Source organism: Scyliorhinus torazame, chromosome 10, assembly GCF_047496885.1.
Source record: "Scyliorhinus torazame isolate Kashiwa2021f chromosome 10, sScyTor2.1, whole genome shotgun sequence".
Lineage (NCBI taxonomy): Eukaryota > Metazoa > Chordata > Chondrichthyes > Carcharhiniformes > Scyliorhinidae > Scyliorhinus > Scyliorhinus torazame.
In genome coordinates, this window is record NC_092716.1 from 19,477,989 (window position 1) to 19,499,486 (window position 21,498).

Consider the following 21,498-nt stretch of genomic DNA (forward strand, 5'->3'; position numbering starts at 1 on the left):
AAAAGGAACCGGTCGACTCTGAAGGCAATCCGGGCAGCCACTGCAACCGGATCGGGGGCTCGCTGTCGTCCACCCCAATGAGCACCCCGTGCAGTTCCGTGCCCCCCTCTCCCAGCTTCAGCGCTCCCAGCCCGGGGGAGCAGAAGGCGGCGCACCTGGAGGACTTTTACTGGATGACCAACTACCAGCAGCTGAACCCGGACGCTCTGAGCTTCACGCCGGAGGATGCGGTCGAGGCCCTGATCAACAGCGCCCATCAGCAGATGCAGGCGGGCTTCGAGGGCTACAGGAGCCAGCAGCAGTATGCACCGGCGGCCGGAGCGGGCATGGCCGGAGACGAGATGCCTCCAGCCGGCACGGTGGTGCCCCATCACCACCACCACCAGCAGCAGCAGCAGCATCACCATCATCACCACCAGGGGCACCAGCACCCAGGGGGAGGAGTGGCCGCCCTGGGCACCCCCAACACGGGCACCGCTACCGGCGGCGGTACCGGCGGCGGAATGCACCCGCACCTGCGAAACGACGACCGCTTCTCGGACGACCAGCTGGTCACCATGTCGGTGCGGGAGCTGAACCGCCACCTGCGGGGGGTCAGCAAGGAGGAGGTGATCCGGCTCAAGCAGAAGCGCCGGACCCTGAAGAACCGGGGCTACGCTCAGTCCTGCCGCTTCAAGCGGGTGCAGCAGCGGCACATGTTGGAGAGCGAGAAGACGCAGCTGCAGCAGCAAGTCGAACACTTAAAACAGGAGATAAGCAGACTTGTCCGGGAGAGGGACGCCTACAAGGAGAAATACGAGAAACTGGTGACCAGCGGCTTCAGAGAAACAGGATCTTCCAGCGACAACCCTTCCTCTCCGGAGTTCTTCATGTGAGTTTGTGGATTTGCTGTGCCCCCATCCCCCAAACCCCCCCCCAAAAAAAACTTTTTAAAAAGTTTTTTTTAATACAAAACAAAAACTGCCGTTTCTCTCTCCCTGTCATCTCATGCATTATGCTTGCTATATTTTTTTGGTGTTTTTTTTTAAATGAAAGGACCATATTATTAATAAACCTGCATGCTGGACATGTATGGATTTAATTAGCTTGTTGAAAATGGATTTCTTTTTTAAAAATGAATTATTGAGGCATGGCAAGACATTATATCCGTGACTCCTTCTGTTGCTCGTTTTTCTTTTTGACTCGGAGACGAGAAAAAAAACGAAACAAAGTTTGACATCCTTCCCTGAAAGCAAAGTTTGCGTCTGCCAAGGGAGAGGAGGGGGTGGGGATTGCTTTAACGTTAGTTCGGGCCTTTGCAAACATCAAACTTTTTCATTATGTATGATGCACTGAACTTCTGCAACGAGAGAAATGACAGACTGGATTTCTGTATAACAAAGACTGGGACTGTTGCTAAGGAAAACAGTTACTGCCATAACGTGTGGGACATTATATATATATATAAAGTGGTGTGTTGATCCGCAGAACAGTATATAAGTTTATTAAACGTGGGCTAAACCCTTTCCATGTGTTCTGGGTTAACTGTGTAATTCGTCATGCAGCTGAATACTTCATTGGTTCTCACTGTGTATGTGTGTGTGCGCGTTGGATGTCATTTAATTTAATTACACTTTTATAGTATTGTATCCTTACCGATTGTAGAGGCGAAGTTAAGGCATGTTGTGTACATTTTTAGAGGTAGGTCTATGAAGCTTCTCGTACCCGCCCCCCACCCCTCCCCCCCTCTCCCCTGTATAAAAAGTCTAATGCACTAAGGTAAGATGATTTTGGGTTTTTTTTTAAATTGCTTTGATGGACCAATGGAGGGGAGACATCTCGGAATGGATTCACATGGGCGGCATTGCAATGGTCTCCGACCGCAAATAAATATTTTTTTATTGACCAAAAGTTGAGCTTTCTGCAGCATGCTCTTTGAACCTTGGGAAGCGGAAGGTGTGCGTCGAACGGCCCTTCACTTTTATCATCAGTCCGCAGTTCCAAGCAAAGTCTTGTTGAAAGGGGAGGAGCCCGTTTTTTAACCTTCTGTGTGAGTGTGGAGTGGGGAGGTTGACATTTATATGGGGCGGTATGATTCCTCCCCCTATGTGTGACTGAATTACAGTCAAATGTTTCACACATGCACACACACACACACACATAATAAGTAAGTGGAAAAATGCAAGAAAATATATTTAGAATTCTAGTACATTAAAAAGTTGTGCATAAAAAATACAATTCCTGCAGAGTGGGAAGTGATCGGGAGTTCGGTTGTTTTACACAACTGGCCTCCACGTTAAGTCACAACATATTCGGCAGTCAACACACAAGATACGGCGTTTACCCAGATTTATGTTTTCGATTTAGGCTAGAGTTAGTGATTATTTGTGATATCGCCGTTAATTTCCAGGTTGTGTTCCCTTTGCCATGTGTGTGTGCCTGTATGTGTGTGTGTGCATGTGGGTCTGTCTTTATGTGTATCTGTCTGTGTGTCTGTCCGTATGTGTGTCTGTCTGTGTGTCTGTCTGCATGTGTGTCTGTCTGCATGTATGTCTGCCCGTATGTGCGTCTGCCTGTATGTGTGTCTTTCTGTATGCATGTGTGTCTATATGTGTCCCTATGTGTGTCTGTTTAGTTTTCTCAGTTCAAGTTTAGAAAGGACTAACCATACTAAATGTTGAAATCTGGCGGGAATTCAATACTCTTTTTGCTTTCAACTTGCACAAACCTCTCAAAATAATATATCTTAAATTCTTGACGAGGCACCTGTAAGTTTACCTCGCGTGTGTTGCCTTTCAATTATCTGCCCTGATTCCTTTGGCCTATTTCCTCCAATTAAAGTTGTTGAATTCTAACCTTTTATTGGGGAGAGGGGGTGGAAATGGGGATGTGACATGTGCGCATTTGATGGGTTTTATAGATAACTAAAACCCGGGGTGTACCTGAAAATGGCTATCATGGAGAGGGGGGTGGGGTCGCTTTTTAATGATTCTCGCTTTGTTATCCTGTTAACCAACCAGCCAAATTTGAGTTTCTCATTCACTGGCCTTTCGTCCAAAATATTAACATCAATGCCAAAATTATATTTGCTCAGAGATCAAAACACAAGTCCCCAGCCAGAAAGGTAGATGGTTCAGAATAGCAACGAGAAGCTTGACACTTTTTAAACCTCAGTGGTGATTTTAGCTCGAAATTCGGTTTTGTTTTGTTGCAAATACTGGTGGGGAATTAACTGGGAGGACATCTTTTTTTTTAAGTTCACTTTTGGGGAAATGACTGCAAAAGGCGTGTGTACATTTCCAGTAAAGGGATTCCTGATGGCTGCTGTCGTTCATTGACATTCTAACAATTTTACTGAAGTCATTCTGCTCGCGAAAGAAAATAGAGTTTAAAATGTCCCAACGGCTGCGCGTCGAGGTGTGTGACTGTGTGTTTTAAGGAAAACGGGAACCGCCGAGAGTAGGGCATTGGGCACATTCAGGCGTAAACTTATTGTCATCTCTAGTGTCGAATTTATTGCACATTTATTACAATGCCTATAAAACGTAAACAATAAAACACTTTAATATATAATCCATAATGGTCATCTGTCAGATCTCTGCGGGCCAGCGAATCGTCCTTTACTCCCCTCCACACCGGCAGGAAATGCACCATCTCCCGGTTCCCAATCTCTCGGCTGCCTCCACAAGGTCATTTAACAGCCGGACCCAGTGTTTGGGAGGCCGAATATTATAGAACTGGCAGATAAGAAAAAAATAATGTATCTATAATTCAGCTGGTGAATTCGCCGACCAGTCAGTGGCAGAATTTTCCGTTTCAAACTTTACAGCGAGAAAATAACACACCGTCAAAAGAGAACGGAATTCAATTTGTGAACACAGTCAGGCACAGGTAAATTACACGCTGATATTATCTCCCTTACATAACAGGCCGCTATCGATCGTTTGGAAGGTCACCAATTGCAAACACAATCGCTTCAGGTTAAAGCATGCTAAAGGTTAAATCGAGACAAATATATCAATCAGGCCTTCGAATTCGAAATGAAAAAGCGTTTTAACTCCTTGGGCTAATTCCAGGGGCAGGCAGGCCGAGGGCTTAGCAGAGAAACTGGTCATCTGGTGAATTTGGGTGTTTGCTTGTTCGGTTTTGACTGTTTCAATTTGTGAATCGTCAACTAGCCGAGGTGAACCAGGCTGGGGAGAGCGTGCACAGTGAAAGCAAAACTTCTTCGTCAAAGGGTTAACCAGCCAGTGCTTTTTTTACAACTCGTCTTATTTTGTCTCGTGTACAAATGTTTATTGCATTTTTTTTTGTTTGTCAGCACGGCCCCCGTCACGAACCACGTTTTTAATCACGATCGCCGCAGCTGAAAGTTTATTTGATGTGAAACAATACGGAAATATTATCAGATGTGTCTGTGTGATGTCTGGCCACCATCCATGATAGGAAGTGATGCTCTGTGTGACTGTAGGAAGGCAAGCCATTTCAGCACAGTCTGTTGCTGCAAAGCTGGCGCGAAATACAGCGAACAGTGAGGCCTCAACAGTTAGCAGGCAGAAGTATTTCAATTTAAACATACTTAATAGGCAGATAGACTTAGTGGTTCTTTGTCCCCTAGATTTGCAACGGGGTTTTTGTGATAATGTCAACCCTTTAGTATCTTGCTACCGGGCCATGTGCTGGGATGTGTGATAGATAATACATTACTTTTTTGCATCCTCTGTATAAACTATGGTCATTAATAACCAGAATGATTTATGCTGGAGCTCGTTACTGGGATCAGACCCGCAGCGTTTCTGTTGCTGAGACATGAGGAACTTGCAAGGGCACATTTCTTCAAAGGTGCTGGATCCAATTCTGGGACAGGAAGTCCACGGCGCTTTTCAGGAGTAGCGACTGATTGACTTCAGAGAGTCTCTCCTCTCTCTGGCACTGCAGCCCCTCGGCAAATAAAGCGCGCGGCAGAAAGTAAGTTCGGCGCAGAGATTAGTTCAGCCTCACGTGTCCGGGCGTTTGGAGTCTGCAGATTAAAAGAGAGGTGAATTGGAGGCATTGTTTGAGTTATTCGTTGCATGGCATTGCCCGGCGTTTTCTCCAATGCTGTATTCCTCAACTGGAGGCCCGACTTCCGTCAAGGACAAGCCAGGGAAAGAATTAAAACGACATGCCTTTTGGTCAGAAGGGAGGGGAGAGGCGTTTTCTATTACTGAAATGTGAGAGCGTCCAGCTTTAGATTGGTAAAGTGCAGCGGGCACTAAAACTGCGTGGAGCGGTGCAAGTGTCAAGAAAAGGCTTGAAATTCAACATTCCGGTTCTTGCTCTCGCGAAACCCACACGCACCACCTTACTTTCTCGCTCACACACACCTACTTTCTCCCAGAGCATCTTTGTCTTTCACACTCTTACTTTGTTCCAGCCGAGTTCCCCCTCGTCCACCGTACGTTTTCTTTGTACATTATCCCACATATTCACACATTCACAAACACACCTCACACACATATACACACGCGCGCGCAGATCAGCCTACATAAAAATATATGGGCAGAAATGTAGGCTTCCAGTAAGCAGGTGGAATTCAGTGACAGCGGCAATGGGAGCCACAGTGCAGTACGTGACTTTAGTTCATTCTCTCACATTCGACATACTGGTGCCTGTTCTTAGAAAGCGGCATTCAGTTAGACCCCCGACCCCTTCCTCTTGCCCAAATTGTCATTCTCCTCCCCTCTTCCCCCCCCCCCCCCCTCCTCCAACCAAATAAGTATTTCTTATTTGAAAGTTACAACTGACTTTGTTTCTGGCGCCCATGGTGGGGTTGGGGGGGTACATTCCACATCACTCCAATCCTCTGCGTAAAATAATAATCTCTCTCCACTAGCCACCCCCCCCCCCCCCACCCCGACAAGATATGCAGCACATGTAAAGTGCACTGTGCTCTCTCTCTCTCTCTCTCCTCTGTCTCACCCTCTTTAATATTTCCACTACAATCAGCATTGCTGGGTTGTTTTTAAAAGTCGCTATTTGTTTCTTTCCCAACCCCAAACAATCAGCCCCGCGGCCCAGAGCTGGACTGGGTGTCACAGACCGAAGTTAAAAGCAAAAAACACTGGGCTGTGAAAAGTTACTGCACAGGTTCGGGGGCGGGATTGCGGGGGGGGGGGGGGGGGTGATCGCAAGTGTCGCGGTTTTCAACAACCTCCTTAACACTGTTTAAGAAAGGCGAAAAGAGATTAAAAGATCGCAACTGGTTAGTAAACCTGCAACTGATTTGGAAATGCGGAGCAAAGAAATGCACAGGGCAAGAAACTAGCTGAGAATTTCGCGCGCGAGAAACATGCCTTTAAACTTTAGACACCTGGATTTGGTCACAATCACTGCAACCACACACGGGTCTGAGCTGTCCTACATGGTTTTGTTCGTCTTGTGTGTGTGTGTGGGTGTTACAATGTTCACGTCTGTGACATTCAGAATGTGCGTGGAATTGACCAGGGCCCAAAGGCGCATTCCCAGAATAGCCCATGCTTTAAAATGGGCCCAAATGAGCAAATTTAAATTGCCAATACGTCGCCTAACAAGGAAGGGTTTTAAATTGAACCTTGAATTTGGTCCTGGGGTTTTTTGTTTCTTTTACTCTTTGAAACCAGCCGAAAGCTGTTCAATGACAGGCGGTTACGCAGGCGCAGCTGTGCCAATTCTGAGGCTGCTTGAAGTGATGGCAGATAAGAGACAATAGCTGCAGCAATAACTGTTCCAACAGCACAACACGTACACTACCCCACCCCACCTGGAAAGGTTACAACCACTGGCAATATGTAACGGCAGAGTTGTCACCGGGTGGGGGGGGGGGGTGGAGTTTGCACCCTGATACGAGTCATATCACAAAATAAGTGCCCCCTGAAGTTGACACCTTCCGAAAGACCCACCCCAAAAATTCAGCAAAGATACATTAAGTATTCCAGACATTGTGGAGAAGCAGCGTGGACAACGATCGGAGAGGTCTCTAATTATGTCCCCAAATTTCCATTCTCTCTTCACCCCTTTTATTGTTGTTCCCCAATGATTAAAACAAACACGATGTGGAGATGCCGGCGTTGGACTGGGGTGAGCACAGTACGAAAACAAACACGGCCTTGCAGGTGGGAGTCTGGCCAAGATGACCGGGATGGGTTATCCAGTTCTGCAAAGAAGCACGTAACTAATCTACGTAAAGCTCGCTGTGAGGTTGCACCGGTTATTCGCCAATGCTTTTCATGATATGACCCTGCACCTCCCTCCCTCAGTCCCTCCCTCCCTCACTCACTCACTCCCTCACTTCCTGCCTCCCTCCCTCACAAACCTTCCCACCAATTCTTGATACCTCGGTTGAGGTTTTCTGTGTTTCCAGCCACCCCGCAGCCCTCACAGTCTGCACCCGGAACTAATGGAAATTAGGGGGCTTCTATTCTGAACCGGCTCCAATCACGAGAGGGGCCCGGGTGGAACAGATTGCTAACAGGACATCTAGATCACAATGCTTTCTGGACCCAGATGCCTGGAAGTGAGTGGGAACTGCCCGTGGAGAATCCGGCTGGTTTGATCAAGGAATGGACAATTTCTGGGCATCTTTCGGTGGGGATTCCCCGATTGGCAATTCTGCAAAGGATCCGGAGAAAACTCTCCACCTTTGCCCATCTTTTGGTAAAGCTTTTTGAAAAAGTTTTCAATAACTAAATTTAAAAAGAGGTCATGGAGATTCGTTACACCGATCGAAGGACGTACCTGGTGGCATGTGATTGAACCAAACTTAGACGCATTTCCTTTCTGCCCCCCATCCCCCACCCACACCCCTTCCCCTGCGCTCCCCCCGCTTCTGCCGTCAGGGGTTTCGATGGTTGCCGATTCGGCAGCTGCACAGGATGCTGGTCACAGAATGTATACCGTGAACCGGCCGAGCAGTCTGATAGTCCAGAGTAGTTTGGGCAGAAGGCTCTCTCAAACTCACGCCAAACTCTGGCCAACCCCAACAGAGAGCCGGACTCGAGTCAGGCAAAATAAAATCAGCACACTGGACCCTGGATAGGCCACTTTCTGGGGGGGGGGGGGGGGGCGGGAATGGACATTCTCTAAGCAAGGGGGGGGGGGGGCAGGGGGAGCATTTGGTACCTTTTTTTTGCCCTCTGCACTGGCAGAAGTTTCTAAACGCACACCGCTCAGAACCTGTCACATGTCCTGTCTCCTAAGATGTGTCAATCGTTTCAGCGCCTTTTTGCTCTGAAGTGGTCTTGTTCAGATTTATGGCCAATTGCAAACTCTGCTTCCAACTTGGCAACACCCAGTGTATCATTATTCATTGAAAACACAAACACAGAATACACTTTCATTAAAAACACCAAAGTAGATTCCGGGTCGTCAAGTGAGCAGCGTTGTGTGGAGGGAAGGGGGTGGTTAGAAGCCAACATGTTGGCGGTGCACAATCGGTACAAGCATGAACTTGGGGCGTTTCCTTGTGGCTGACTCGAACCTTTTCAAGGTGAAGGCGCGGGAACCTAAACCCTGGTGTGAGCCAGCCAAGGGGCAAAGCTGACGGGTCATCGCCAGTTGCTGCTTCCTGCATTTCACCAATTGTGTTTGCTTGTGTTCTATTCGATTCAGTCGCACCCCGGTGCACACCGCTTCGCCGTGGACAGAGCCAGCGGAAAATGTCACATTCGGTCAATCAGCGAACCTCACCTTGACTGAATAATGTAAGTGAAACGGACACGATGGAGCGTGCATTTCTAATGATCACTTCGACACTATTTTTGTTTGGAAATTCTCGTTGATGGGATCGCCTCCTCTGCACTACACTGGCTGTTACATACTTTTTTTATTATTCAAAAAAATATACTTTATTCATAAAATTTATAAGCATTACAGAGCATTTCGAATTGTCTTGACTGTACATTTCCGTCAGAGCTACACAGTGCCTTGACTTTCTTCCATTCAATTTTGATATTATTATACACATATCACTCTTTACATTACAATTCCTTCTTAAATATTTACATTGTCATGTTTGTTTTATACATTGGAGTGTTAATGGCCCAGACCGAGGGGGGTTTACACTGTCACCCGCCCCTCGGTGTACATTTGCTGGAAAGACCTGATACAGTGGTCTTTCCCCATTGCGCCTTGGCGGCAGCTGCCCCAAGCTTGAGGGCATCCCTCAGCACGTAGTCCTGGACCTTGGAATGTGCCAGTCTGCAACACTCGGTCGAGGACAATTCTTTACACTGGAAGATAAGCAAGTTTCGGGCAGACCAAAGAGCGTCTTTCACCGAGTTGATGACCTTCCAGCAGCAGTTGATATTTGTCTCGGTGTGTGTCTCTGGAAACAGTCCGTAGAGCACAGAGTCGTGTGTCACAGATCTGTTCGGGATGAACCTTGACAGATACCACTGCATCTCTCTCCAGATCTTCTTTGCAAAGGCACATTCCACAAGGAGGTGTGTGACCGTCTCATTTCCCCCACAGCCACTCCGAGGGCAGCGTGCATTGGCGCAGAGCCTTCGGGTGTGCATGAAGAATCTGACAGGGAGGGCCCTTCTCACCACCAGCCAAGCTAGGTCTTGGTGCTTGTTTGAAAGTTCTGGTGATGAGGCATTCTGCCAGATGACTCTGGCAGTCTGCTCAGGGAACCATCCAACGTCATCCACGGCCTCCTTTTCCCTGAGGGCCTCGAGGACATTACGTGCTGACCACTGCTTCATTGCCTTGTGGTCAAAGGTGTTTTTCTTCAAAACCTTTTCCACGAAGGACAGGTGGTACGGTACGGTCCAACTACTTGGAGCGTTCCGCGGCAATGAGGCCAGGCCCATCCTTCGTAACACCGGGGACAGGTAGAACCTCAGTATGTAGTGACACTTGGTGTTTGCATACTGGCGGTCCACGCACAGCTTGATACAGCTGGACACAAAGGTGGCCAACAGGATGAGGGAGGCGTTGGGTACGTTCCGCCCTCCCTTCTCCAGAGGTTTGTACATGGTGTCCCTTTGGACACGGTCCATCTTGGATCTCCAGATGAATTTGAAGATGGCTCGGGTGACTGCTGTGGCGTTAGGTCGGGTAATGGGCCAGACCTATGCCACGTGCAGTAGCACCGAGAGTACCTCACACCTGATGACCAGGGTTTTGCCCGCAATGGAGAGGGAGCGTTGCTCCCACCAGCCCAGTTTCTGCCTTGCCTTTGCTATGCGCTCCTCCCAGGTTTTGGTGCACGCCCCAGCAGCTCCGAACCATATCCCCAGCACCTTCAGGTAATCTGACCTGACAGTGAAGGGGACAAAGGACCTGTCGGCCCAGTTCCCAAAGAACATGGCCTCGCTCTTGCCACGGTTTACCTTGGCTCCCGAGGCCAGTTCATACCCCATTGCTCGAAAGCTCTTTGGGATGTCCTGGGGGCGTGAAAAGCGCCATAGATATTGCAAATCCATTTGGTTTTCTCTCCTTTCTGTTCACATGTTTACAGTCCAATCCGCCCACGACAGGCGCATTCCTTTGGTTACCGCAGGCATGTGACTCTGAACCATAATCAAAACATTCAAGATTTATTTTTCCATTAAACAAAAAGAGTAGGATTACAGCCTGTGTTTAGATGCTAATGCACAGCGGGCCAGTCAGCACCTCAATGAGAAAACCATTCAATGGCATTTGCTCTGGGCACCAGAACTGATGGCGAAAAGCATTAACATTGGCCTTGCTGTAGGTGACGATGTCCACCACAGGATCATCATGGGGCTTCGACTATCCCATCACTTCGTGACATTCCTCTGCCCTTGCCTCGTACCCCTAAACACTGTTTCTACTCAAATAATCATCCAATGCCTCTTAAATGCCTCGATCGAACCTCCCAGGCAGGTATTCCAGACTGGAACCACTCGTTGTGTGAAAAAGGGGTTTCTACCATTCTATCAACCTTCTGCCAGAGCTAGTTCACTAAACATTGAATTCAAACTGATGTTAAATGGTCCTCAAACTGTCACCGACGCTCCAATAAAGTTAACACAAAGAGAGCACAATAAACGTCAACCATTCATTCTAATACATTTCTTAAAATATGCACATTTAAATCAAAGGATAGACATTTGAAATGCTGCCCTGTCTCCTGGCGTGTCTATGTGTGTGTGTGTAGTGGGGGTTACATGCATTCCTCATGGACCAGCCTTACATTCATTGTCAGCCTCACAAGTCCACATGCAGACGGCCACATCTCGCATCATCTATCAGTTGAAAGGTTTCACTCCATTGCCAGGATCTGCGAAATGCATTTTCGAACCGTTTAGTACATGACGTCCTGCATTTATTTTGGCCACTCACTCCAAATACTAAAAGAGTTTAGTCCCTCTGGAACGCGATGCACAAGGAAAGAAAGTGTCCTGGCTTGTTTTTATAGATTGGGGAGAAATGCAGCAAGTGGATAATGCAGAATAAGATCAATAAAGTCCAACTGAAGTGTTCCCTCCTGCATGGCGCAGAGTAGGAATGTAAGAGCCATATGAGATCAATTCAGCACCGAATGGACGGACCAGATCGGTTTCTGATCATGTCCCTATTTGAGATTCATTCCAACATAGTTTTTTTTTAAAATTAGACTACCCAATTATTTTTCTCCAATTAAGTGTCAATTTAGCGTGGCCAATCCAACTACCCTGCACATCTTTGGGTTGTGGGGGTGAAACCCACGCAGACACGGGGAGATTCCAACATGAGTTTTGTCAGGATTTACACATAGAAGCAAATCATCCCCTTGAGGAAAAATCCTGACACAGCCTCATTGGACAAGTGTGTCTGGATGTCAACACGCTCCTGTCCGCGGGACCATCAATTCCCAGTCTCTCTAACAAAAAATAATAAAATAAATCTGTCCGACTTTCTCCAAATACTACGGACACGACTCAGGTTCATTATTTCAAATTGTGTTTGGTCTTTCTGTAAGAACGGGGAAGATCACGCAATGGAGAGTAACCGCTGTGATCTATAAGACCACTGACTACTGACTCACTACCCAAATCCCTCACACTGAGGTTATTCAACCTCGCCCTCGCCTGAGGTGTGGTTATCCTCAGGTTAAATCGCCACCAGTCAGCTCTCTCCTCTCAATAGGGGTCAGCAGCCAATGGCCATCTGGGAATATGGCGACTTTGCCTTTTACTGATTGTATCAAGGACACTGGCTTTAGTATCGCTCCCTGTGAAATATTGGCGCAGTCTGCTCGTGCCTGTCATGTTAAAAGTGGCTGGCGCGGCGTTTAATTGGACAACCCGCCTCACCAAAGTCGCGAATGACCAATCTTACCTGAAATTGCTTTCGTTGCAATTTGATTGGATGCCAATAAGAGGCGTACCAGCAGTGATGCCATGGGTACCTGGGTTGTAAACTTGGGTCCAAAATATATTCAGTGAGAATGACCTTTGGTTGACAATTCCGGCGCTCACCACCCTGACTTGACCACACGCGGGCGTTGCTTCATCGCTGCGGGGCAAATCTTAGATCCCCAACAGCAGCGCCTAAACCGGATGAACTGCAGAAGTTCGTGGGGGGCGGGGGGGGGGGGGGGGGGGGGGGCTCATTACCGCCACCTCAGGGGCCATTAGGAATGGGCAGTAAATGCTGGCCCAGCCAGGGCCGCACACGTCCAGTGAATACATTTAATGCATCTCGAAAGTAGCAAAATCTGTACAGAAAAATAGAATGAGCGGGAATCTGTACAGCTTGTACAGATCTCACAAATCCTGCTGCAATGCTGTGCACAGCACAGACCCGTCTTGAATCTGCTTATTCCTAGTTTCTCTGCTGCCTTCCTCTTCTCCTGTTTCATCCCTTGTCTTTATTTCTCTCTTTCTCCCTTTCACGTGCGCACGATTTATTCGTTCACCCATCCCCGCCTGAAGTCATCAGTTTCTGCCTGGATATCTTTTCACTAGAAATTCGAATGATCTGATTGCTGGAAATCTGAGCTCGATTGGGAGGGTGGGGGTTGGGGGGGATTTGACGTTCGCGGGCGTGGTGTTCTTTTCTCTCTGCAAGCCAAACCGCGGATTTGCTTTTCCGCCCCCTGAAGTGTCGGTCTGCACGGTACGTGTCAAATCCCCCAATTTGGAATATTGCAGAGGAATGCACCACGAGCCATTGAGAGAGAGAGAGAGATAGCAACACACACACACACACACACTCACACAGTCATCCAGCCTGTTCTAGAGAATGAAAGTATAAAGGTGGCTCTGCAATGGGAGGAAGGTGAACGGTGCGCCGAAGCTGCCGTACTTTCAAATGTCACTCCACCCACATGGGCGGCCGCAGCGGGCGACGCGCGGCGTGGGTTTCACGATTGTTTGAGATCAGAAACTGGGAGTAGGGAGGGGAGCCCGTGTCGGTCAACAGATCCGAGAAGTGGAGCATCACCACGGCTTACCATAACACAAGGAGGTGACAAGGTGTGACAAGAGTGGAAACACTTCTCAGCCAGAACTGCAACTCCAGTCATACTGAAACCGCGGAGAAATCGGCGGGGGTTTGTGTCCCTCAAGTTGGAGGGGGAGAGGGGAGGGAAGGGGGGGGGGGGCGATTTTTGCACATGGATTCCACACAGTTTGACCACGTTGTCAGATTCATCCCAGCGCATGGGGACACCAGTGCGCGCGTAACAAGGCCATCTTCAGAAAATCTACACCATCCCCACAATGCAGAAGGAGGCCATTCGGCTAATCGAGTGTCTGCGCCCACCCTCTGATAGAGCACCCTGCCCAGGCCCACTAACCCCCCCCCCCCCAACCCCACCTAACCTTTGGGCACTAAGGGGCAATTTTGCACTGTCAAGCCACCTAACCCGCACATCTTTGAGCACTTGAACGGCCACGAACGAGTTCATATTTTGACTGTGAATCGAGAGCAGGGGACTGGATTTAAATAGCTCCTTCCCCGGACCTCAGGCAGTCCGGGAGCGATTCACAGACTGGGGATGGATTGTGAAGTGCGGTTACAGTTGCAATGCACAGTCCAGTGATACTGGGAGGGCGGGGGTTTGCTGGATAGTAATTGTTGTGTGTGTCCTTTACGTTTAGTTTAGCCAGCTGGCTTGCTTCTCCTGTCAATTCTCAATCAATTGAACACGTTCACTGCTGTTCACACTTTCGAAGGAGTTTGATAAGTCACGCTCTCAAAGGAGTTGTGTTCTGTTACTGCGCACATGACCACTTTAACTGGTACGTGGTTGGTACGTGGCCCACACAACCTGTCCAAAATTCACATCCAGTGGGAACAAAACTATGATGTGGGCTGCATTGCCCGAGAAGGCCGCGAAAGCAGGTTCAATAGCAACTTTCAGAAGGAAACTTGCAAGGAATAGTACGGGCGATGTCGGACGAACCAAGTGGGTTGTTCAAAGGGCTTGCGCGGACGCGATGGACCGAATGGTCTCCTTCTGCGCTCTGTGATTTCTACAATGTTGAGGTGTAAAGTCACACCCGAGCCCCTCAATCTGCTGGACGGTACTGAGCGCTCAGGCCACCTGGAAGCCAGCGTTTCTGGTGAGATTTCTGCAGCTCAGAACGTGACCCTTTCGGGGGAAAACGAAACCGAAACTAGAGCAATGAAGCAGCATGTTATTCATTGACATGTGGGACAGGTAACGCGTAACTTGTGGGACAGATCAAGACGCGGGGTGTTTTTTTTTTGTTGCTCTGTGTTGGGGCAACTGTAGATAACAGTTTAAAATCGCATCGCCAAAAAAAAGCCAAGTGCAATGAAAATGGCAAATGTACTGACCTATTCGTGCTGCTTCGGTTTCACAGCGCAATGCAGAGCAACTGAGGGAAATGCATTTGAAGAGATAGACAGGGCAGGTCAGCGCAAATCAATCACATCTCAAGGTGCGGCGAGAGAGAAATCTTTAACTTGCTTGCACACAACTGATTCTAACATCCAGCTAAGGACCAGTAGTTGGCATTCTCAGCCCAGCGCAGACGGATGACTGCGGAATTGCGAGGGTGTACATCTAAAACACAGTGTGGATAAATAGAATTATAAACCTGTAAAAACGGACCTGCTTGACATTCTGTGTCGTATTCGCAAACCTTCTCTTAGGTCAGGGCATGTTAACATTGAGCCTGTCAGCAGCACACGGCAGAATTAGGACTCACTTCATCACTCACCCGAATGCCTCAATAACACTTATCCAGATATTCACAGCGACTAGATTTATGGTACTTTCTATTTAAAAAAAGGAAGCTATAATTTTGTATTTTTGTTGGGAAATGCGAGATCGGTGTGGTTAATGGTTAGGTTAAAGCTTATAAAAATGTAACCGGTGCAGAGATACCGTTTCGGGGCAACGCGCGCGGTGTGAGCTGTGTGCCTGGGGTAACCATGTGGAATCGGTGTGTGTGTGTCTGTTTGGGTCTTTGTGTGCACGTGCGCATTTGTGTGTCTGTGAATGTTTGTATGTCAGTGCATGTTTGTTTGTGTGTCAGTGTGCCTGTGTCAGTGTGTGTGTTTGTGTCTGAATGTGTTTGTGTTTGTGCGTATGCATGTTTTTGTGTTTCATTGGTTGTGTGTGACTGTGCCAGTGTGTTTGCGTGTCTGTGTGTTTTTACAGCTGTATTTGTGTCAGTGTGTACTTGTATTTGCACGTATGTATCAGTTTATGTGTTTCTGTATCCGTCAGTGTGTGTTTGCGTATATGTGTCAGTGTGTGTTTTTGTGTTTATATGTCTGCGTCTGCCATTGTGTGTGTCTTTGTGTGTGAGTGTATGTGTGTGCGTGGCTGTATGTGTGTGTGTCTGTGTTAGTGTGTTTGTGTCTGTTTGTATGTGTTAGTGTATGTGTGCTTGTGCCTGTGTCAGTGTGTGTGTTTGTGTCAGTGTGCGTGTGTTTGTGTCAGTGTGTGTATGTGTCTGTGTGTTTGTGTCTCAACATGTGTATTTGAGACTGTTTGAGTCTGTGTCAGTGTACACATCTGTTTGTGTCGGTGGAAGCTTTTACTGTGTGTGTGTATCAGTGTGTGACTGTGTGTGCCAGTGTGTGTGACTGTATCAGCTTGAGTGTGCAGCTGTGTGTATTTGGCAATGTATGTGTGTGTCATGTGCATGTGTTAGTGAGTGTTTGTGTCAGTGTGGCTGTGTGTAGATTATGTGTTATGTGTATGTGTTAGTGTGTGTGTCTTTGTGTTCATGTGTGTGTCTGTGTCTGTGTGTATCAACAGCTGTGTGGCTGTGTCAGTGTGGGCGTGACTGTGTATAAGTAAGCATGTGTGCCAGTGTGTGTGTTTGTGTGTAAATGTCAGTGTGCGCATGTGTATGTAGTTGTGTCAATGTTTCTATATGTCTGTGTGTTTGTGTGTATATATGTCAGTATGTGTGTGTGTGTGTCAGTGTGGGTGGATGTTAGTGTGTATATATGTCAGTGTGTCAGTGTGGGTGGGTGTCAGTGTGTATATATGTCAGTATGTGTGTGTGTCAGTGTGTGTGTCAGTGTGTGTGTGTGTCAGTGTGTGTGTCAGTGTGGGTGTATGCCAGTGTGTATATATGCCAGTGTGTGTGTCAGTGTTTGTCTGTGTCAGTGTGTGTAGATATGACAGTGTGTGTCAGTGTGGATGAGTGTCAGTGTGTGTATATGACAGTGTGTGTATGTGTATCAGTGTGTGTCTGTGTCAGTGTGTGTAGATATGACAGTGTGTGTCAGTGTGGATGAGTGTCAGTGTGTGTATATGACAGTGTGTGTGTGTGTATCAGTGTGTGTCTGTGTCAGTGCGTGTAGATATGTCAGTGTGTGTCAGTGTGGGTGGGTGTCAGTGTGTGTATATGTCAGTGTGTGTGTGTCAATGTGTGTCTGTGTCAGTGTGTGTGTGTGCCAGTGTGTGTAGATATGTCAGTGTGTGTGTCAGTGTTTGTCTGTCAGTGTGTGTCTGCGTGTGTGTGTCAGTGTTTGTGTCAGTGTGTGTCTGTGCGTGTGTCAGCGTTTGTTTGTGTCAGTGTGTGTCTGTGTGTGTTTGTCAGTGTTTGTCTGTGTCAGTGTGTGTCTGTGTTTGTCTGTGTCAGTGTGTGTGTCAGTGTTTGTGTCAGTGTGTGTGTATGGCCGTGTTTGTCTGTGTCAGTGTGTGTGTGTCAGTGTTTGTCTGCATCAGTGTGTGTCTGTGTGTGTGTGTGTCAGTGTTTGCCTGTGTTAGTGTGTGTGCATGTCAGTGTTTGTGTCAGTGTGTGTCTGTGTGTGTGTCAGTGTTTGTCTGTGTCAGTGTGTGTCTGTGTGTCAGTGTGTGTGTGTGTCAGTGTGTGTGTCAGTGTTGGTGTATGTCAGTGTGTATATATGCCAGTGTGTGTGTCCGTGCTTGTTTGTGTCAGTGCGTGTAGATATGTCAGTGTGTGTGTCAGTGTTTGTCAGTGTGTGTCTGCGTGTGTGTGTCAGTGTTTGTGTCAGTGTGTGTCTGTGCGTGTGTCAGTGTTTGTTTGTGTCAGTGTGTGTCTGTGTGTGTGTTTGTCAGTGTTTGTCTGTGTCAGTGTGTGTCTGTGTGTGTCAGTGTTTGTCTGTGTCAGTGTGGGTGGGTGTCAGTGTGTGTATATGTCAGTGTGTGTGTGTCAATGTGTGTCTGTGTCAGTGTGTGTGTGTCAGTGTTTGTCTGTATCAGTGTGTGTCTGTGTGCGTCAGTGTGTGTGCATGTCAGTGTTTGTGTCAGTGTGTGTGTCAGTGTTTGTCTGTGTCAGTGTGTGTCTGTGTGTCAGTGTGTGTGTGTCAGTGTGTGTGTGTCAGTGTGGGTGTATGTCAGTGTGTATATATGCCAGTGTGTGTGTGTCAGTGCTTGTTTGTGTCAGTGCGTGTAGATATGTCAGTGTGTGTCAGTGTGGGTGGGTGTCAGTGTGTGTATATGTCAGTGTGTGTGTGTCAATGTGTGTCTGTGTCAGTGTGTGTGTGTGCCAGTGTGTGTAGATATGTCAGTGTGTGTGTGTCAGCGTTTGTGTCTGTGTGTGTCAGTGTTTGTCTGTGTCAGTGTGTGTGTGTGTGTGTGTCAGTGTGTATATATGCCAGTGTGTCTGTGTCAGTGTGTGTCTGTGTCAGTGTGTGTAGATATGTCAGTGTGTGTCAGTGTGGGTGGGTGTCAGTGTGTGTATATGTCAGTGTGTGTGTGTCAATGTGTGTCTGTGTCAGTGTGTGTGTGTGCCAGTGTGTGTAGATATGTCAGTGTGTGTGTGTCAGTGTTTGTGTCAATGTGTGTGTGTGTGTCAGTGTGTGTGTCAGTGTGTGTCTGTGTGTGTGTCTGTGTCAGTGTTTGTGTCAGTGTTTGTCTGTGTCAGTGTGTGTGCGTGTCAGTGTTTGTCTGTGTGTCTGTGTGTGTGTCTGTGTCAGTGTGTGTGTCTGTGTCAGTGTTTGTCTGTGTGTGTGTCTGTGTCTGTGTGTGTGTGTCAATATGTGTCTGTGCTGCCACATGTTGCCAGGATATTGGTTCCATATCATTTATTGGCTTTATTATTTATTTTAAAAATACCCACACCATAATTTGCGAACAAGCTCCCTGGAAGTTATGTCAGCTCCGTTCACTGTTCAAGCTGCTCGATCTCGAAAAGGTCAGGCGGTGAAAATAAAACAAGTCGGTGTACTTAGAGATGCAAAAGATAGTTTAGCAAAACGACTTGAAAGAAAAGCCGCGGCATGCTAAATAAAACCGGAAACAATATCCTCCTTTATTTCTGTCGATTAAACTGTAATTGTCCCTGAATGGCCCCCGAGACACTAAAGGCACAGCTACGTTTTGTCGTCAAAAATATGTTTGTGTGTATGTGTGGTGTACGAAACAACACCGAACGGCTTTTGATTGCGGCTTGAGGATTCCTATCGAGGCGGAAAGTTGGTGCAATGTTCGCCATGCGGTGAGTGACACCTTGCTCGCTCCATGGGGATCTAACAAGGGAAACCTTCTCATTTCCATCATAACTGGGGGCGGGAGGTGGGGATTGGGGCCGCTGTGCCCCAAGAACATTACTCAGAATAGTGAGTAATAGTGGGGTTTGTGAAACTTACCTGTGATTTCCAGTAACAAACAAACCTGGGGACGGGGGGGGTTGTACAAGTGGGAGTGGGACGGCCGGTTATTATGTGCGCTCTTTTATTGCGATTTGTGGGAAATTAGTTCATGCTTATTTCCCGTTTCCTTCGATTAATTTAACCCCCCCCCCCCCCCCCCTCCCCAACACCCACCCCTCACCTCCCCGGGTGATATCACTGCTCAAGGGTCGGGATAGTTTCGAGGACTTCAAACAACCAAAACGTGACCATTCGTCTCAATCGTTATCTTTAACAGGGGGACATGCACAGGGTTTTTATAGCAGGCGGTGGCAAAGGCTTTGCGCCATCAGCAATAGCAACAGGAGGAGGCCATTCGTCCCTTCCAGCCTGCTCCGCCATTGGGCTGACCTAACACACACGAGGTGCAGAGAGCTGCAATGTGGGAAATGCTGCAGCCGATCAATGCACAGTAAGATCCCTCCAACAGTAGAGGGGGCAGAGATTTAATGACCTGTGGGGTGGAGGAGGTTGGGGGGGGGGGGGGGGGGGGGGGGGGAGCTGGTGTGTCACTGCTGTGTCGCCCTGGGTGTTGTCTCCAATCCGCTCCAGTGGAATTTGAGCCTGCTGACTCGCAGGTACCAGCTGAGCCAGGGTTGGGATTTCGATCAGAACTCCCAGTTTGCACCCCCTTCCTGGAGGATTATTCACACTCTCGCTGCAAGTCATCACATCAGTTTATATTTAGCAACCACCCCTCGCCCTCCCCCAAAGAAGCGAAGTGTATATTCCATGGCAAGATCAGTCCTTTTAGTTGTGTGTTAATCAATTGCCCGGTTACATGTAACTCGATAGTGTCTGATGTCTGCAGGCGATCCTGGTTTCAATGACAACACTGTGACTGATAACCCAAAGAGGTGGACCTTGCAGGGGTCATTTCAAAAGCATGCAAAGAAATAGAAAAGCTCGCACAATCTGACCAGAAATCTGCGGCAGGCATTCCCAAACGTGCACTGGACGCAAAGGCGTAAGATTGGTGAATTTGGCTACCCGAAACAGAAACTGCAAAATAGCTGTTTGGATTTTTTTTTAATTAAAGAAAAGAATCATCCGGAGAACTGTAGATGAATGGAATATTTATGTCTTTTGTTGATGTGGTTAAATTGTTCATCTGTAATATATTGGCAATGTGGTATTAATCTGATGCGAGAACTGGGCTGGGCGAGATTCGCCAACAACGACAGAATTCCTCATGGATCTAAATTTAGCCACTTGGTACTGTGAGGGGGGGATAAGGAGGGTGGGGTGGAACTCACCTTGCAACTCCCTCCATGTCATTCTCATTCGGTAAGGAGCACATCGCTGAACAGTGGTACCGATTCAGGTTTGCGCATGCCACTGGACACGCAGACTTGATCTGACTGAAGCCAAATTGCCGAATCCGAAATAAAAGGAAAGGGGGTAGTTTCCTGGAGTGTACCGCAGGCCAGTCAGCAGCTGAAAGACAACAGACATTTTAACTCAGCCCCATCACCCGTTCATCAAAGTTCCCATCCGGGCAAGAGCCTGCCCCTTCTGTCACTGGCAGAGCTGTGTAATTAGTTTGCCTAATTCTCCATTAACTACGTGTCTGCACTTGGTTCCCAACTAATAACGGGAAGAGCAGGAAAGGCAATGGAGGAATGTGAATTCGGACGTGCCTTTGACACCGAGGGCGGGAATCATGTCATTTAATTGCTGGTTGCAGCAGAGTTCATGACAGTAAACCCATTTGGTAACATTGTTCAGGTGGAGGCTGGTGGGTGGTTTGGTTCAAGGTAAGGATTAGAGTTTTGGTTGGAACAGTGAAATGTACCTCCTCGTGGAGATAAAGGTCAGGTGGTCATATACTTAACCTGGTAAAAGTAAAATCGAGATAAATTGCGAATGCAAAATGCCTCGCTGCCCAGGGCAAGATACCCACCTCACGTCCCCATCTCTCCTTTTGATTCCAAGACTACCTTTAATGGAAGCGCACACTGAGATTGATTTTAACAGATTCCCATTCAGTTAAAAAAGATAATAAACTATTTTCACCTTACAGAGTAACGATGTCTTTTCTCATACATAGATTGTTTAGTGCAAACATAGCACACCACATTAAGCGTGTCCTTCGTGGAACCAACGAATTCCCGCCTCCATCATCGCACCAAAGCTAATTTAACTGCAGTAAGCGCCATGTTAGCCTGAAAGACAGCATTACTGGTGTTACATTGTGATATTTTCAAAGAATCTTTTAACGACAGTTTTTATATTCGTAGAAGCAAATGTCACTGAAAACGCAAAAAAAAAACTTCGTGTGTTGAATGCTTCTTTGGTTTAGTAAATGTGGTTTGTAAGACAATCTGCCCCTTTCATCATAACATGAGTCCGTCCACTGAATGTACCTTTGAAATGTTCATTACTGAGTTAACAGTTCACGGTCCAAACTGTGTCAAAACTTTAAACCCCTTGTGATGCTTCGTTTGGAGACATCCC

At 47.6% G+C, this 21,498-nt stretch overlaps 1 protein-coding gene across 3 annotated transcripts in view; it reads left to right on the top strand.

The window, feature by feature from the left end:
* Positions 1–21,498, top strand: part of mafa (MAF bZIP transcription factor a) — a 410,075-nt gene that overhangs the window by 804 nt on the left and 387,773 nt on the right. For all 3 annotated transcript variants that reach the window (XR_011949403.1, XR_011949404.1, XM_072517837.1), the window contains exon 1: positions 1–871. This exon is cut by the window's left edge. Coding sequence is in view for 1 of the 3 variants with exons in the window: in XM_072517837.1 (XP_072373938.1) it covers positions 1–871 (871 nt within the window). In the remaining 2 variants the exon portion in view is untranslated. The remainder of the gene's footprint in view (positions 872–21,498) is intronic.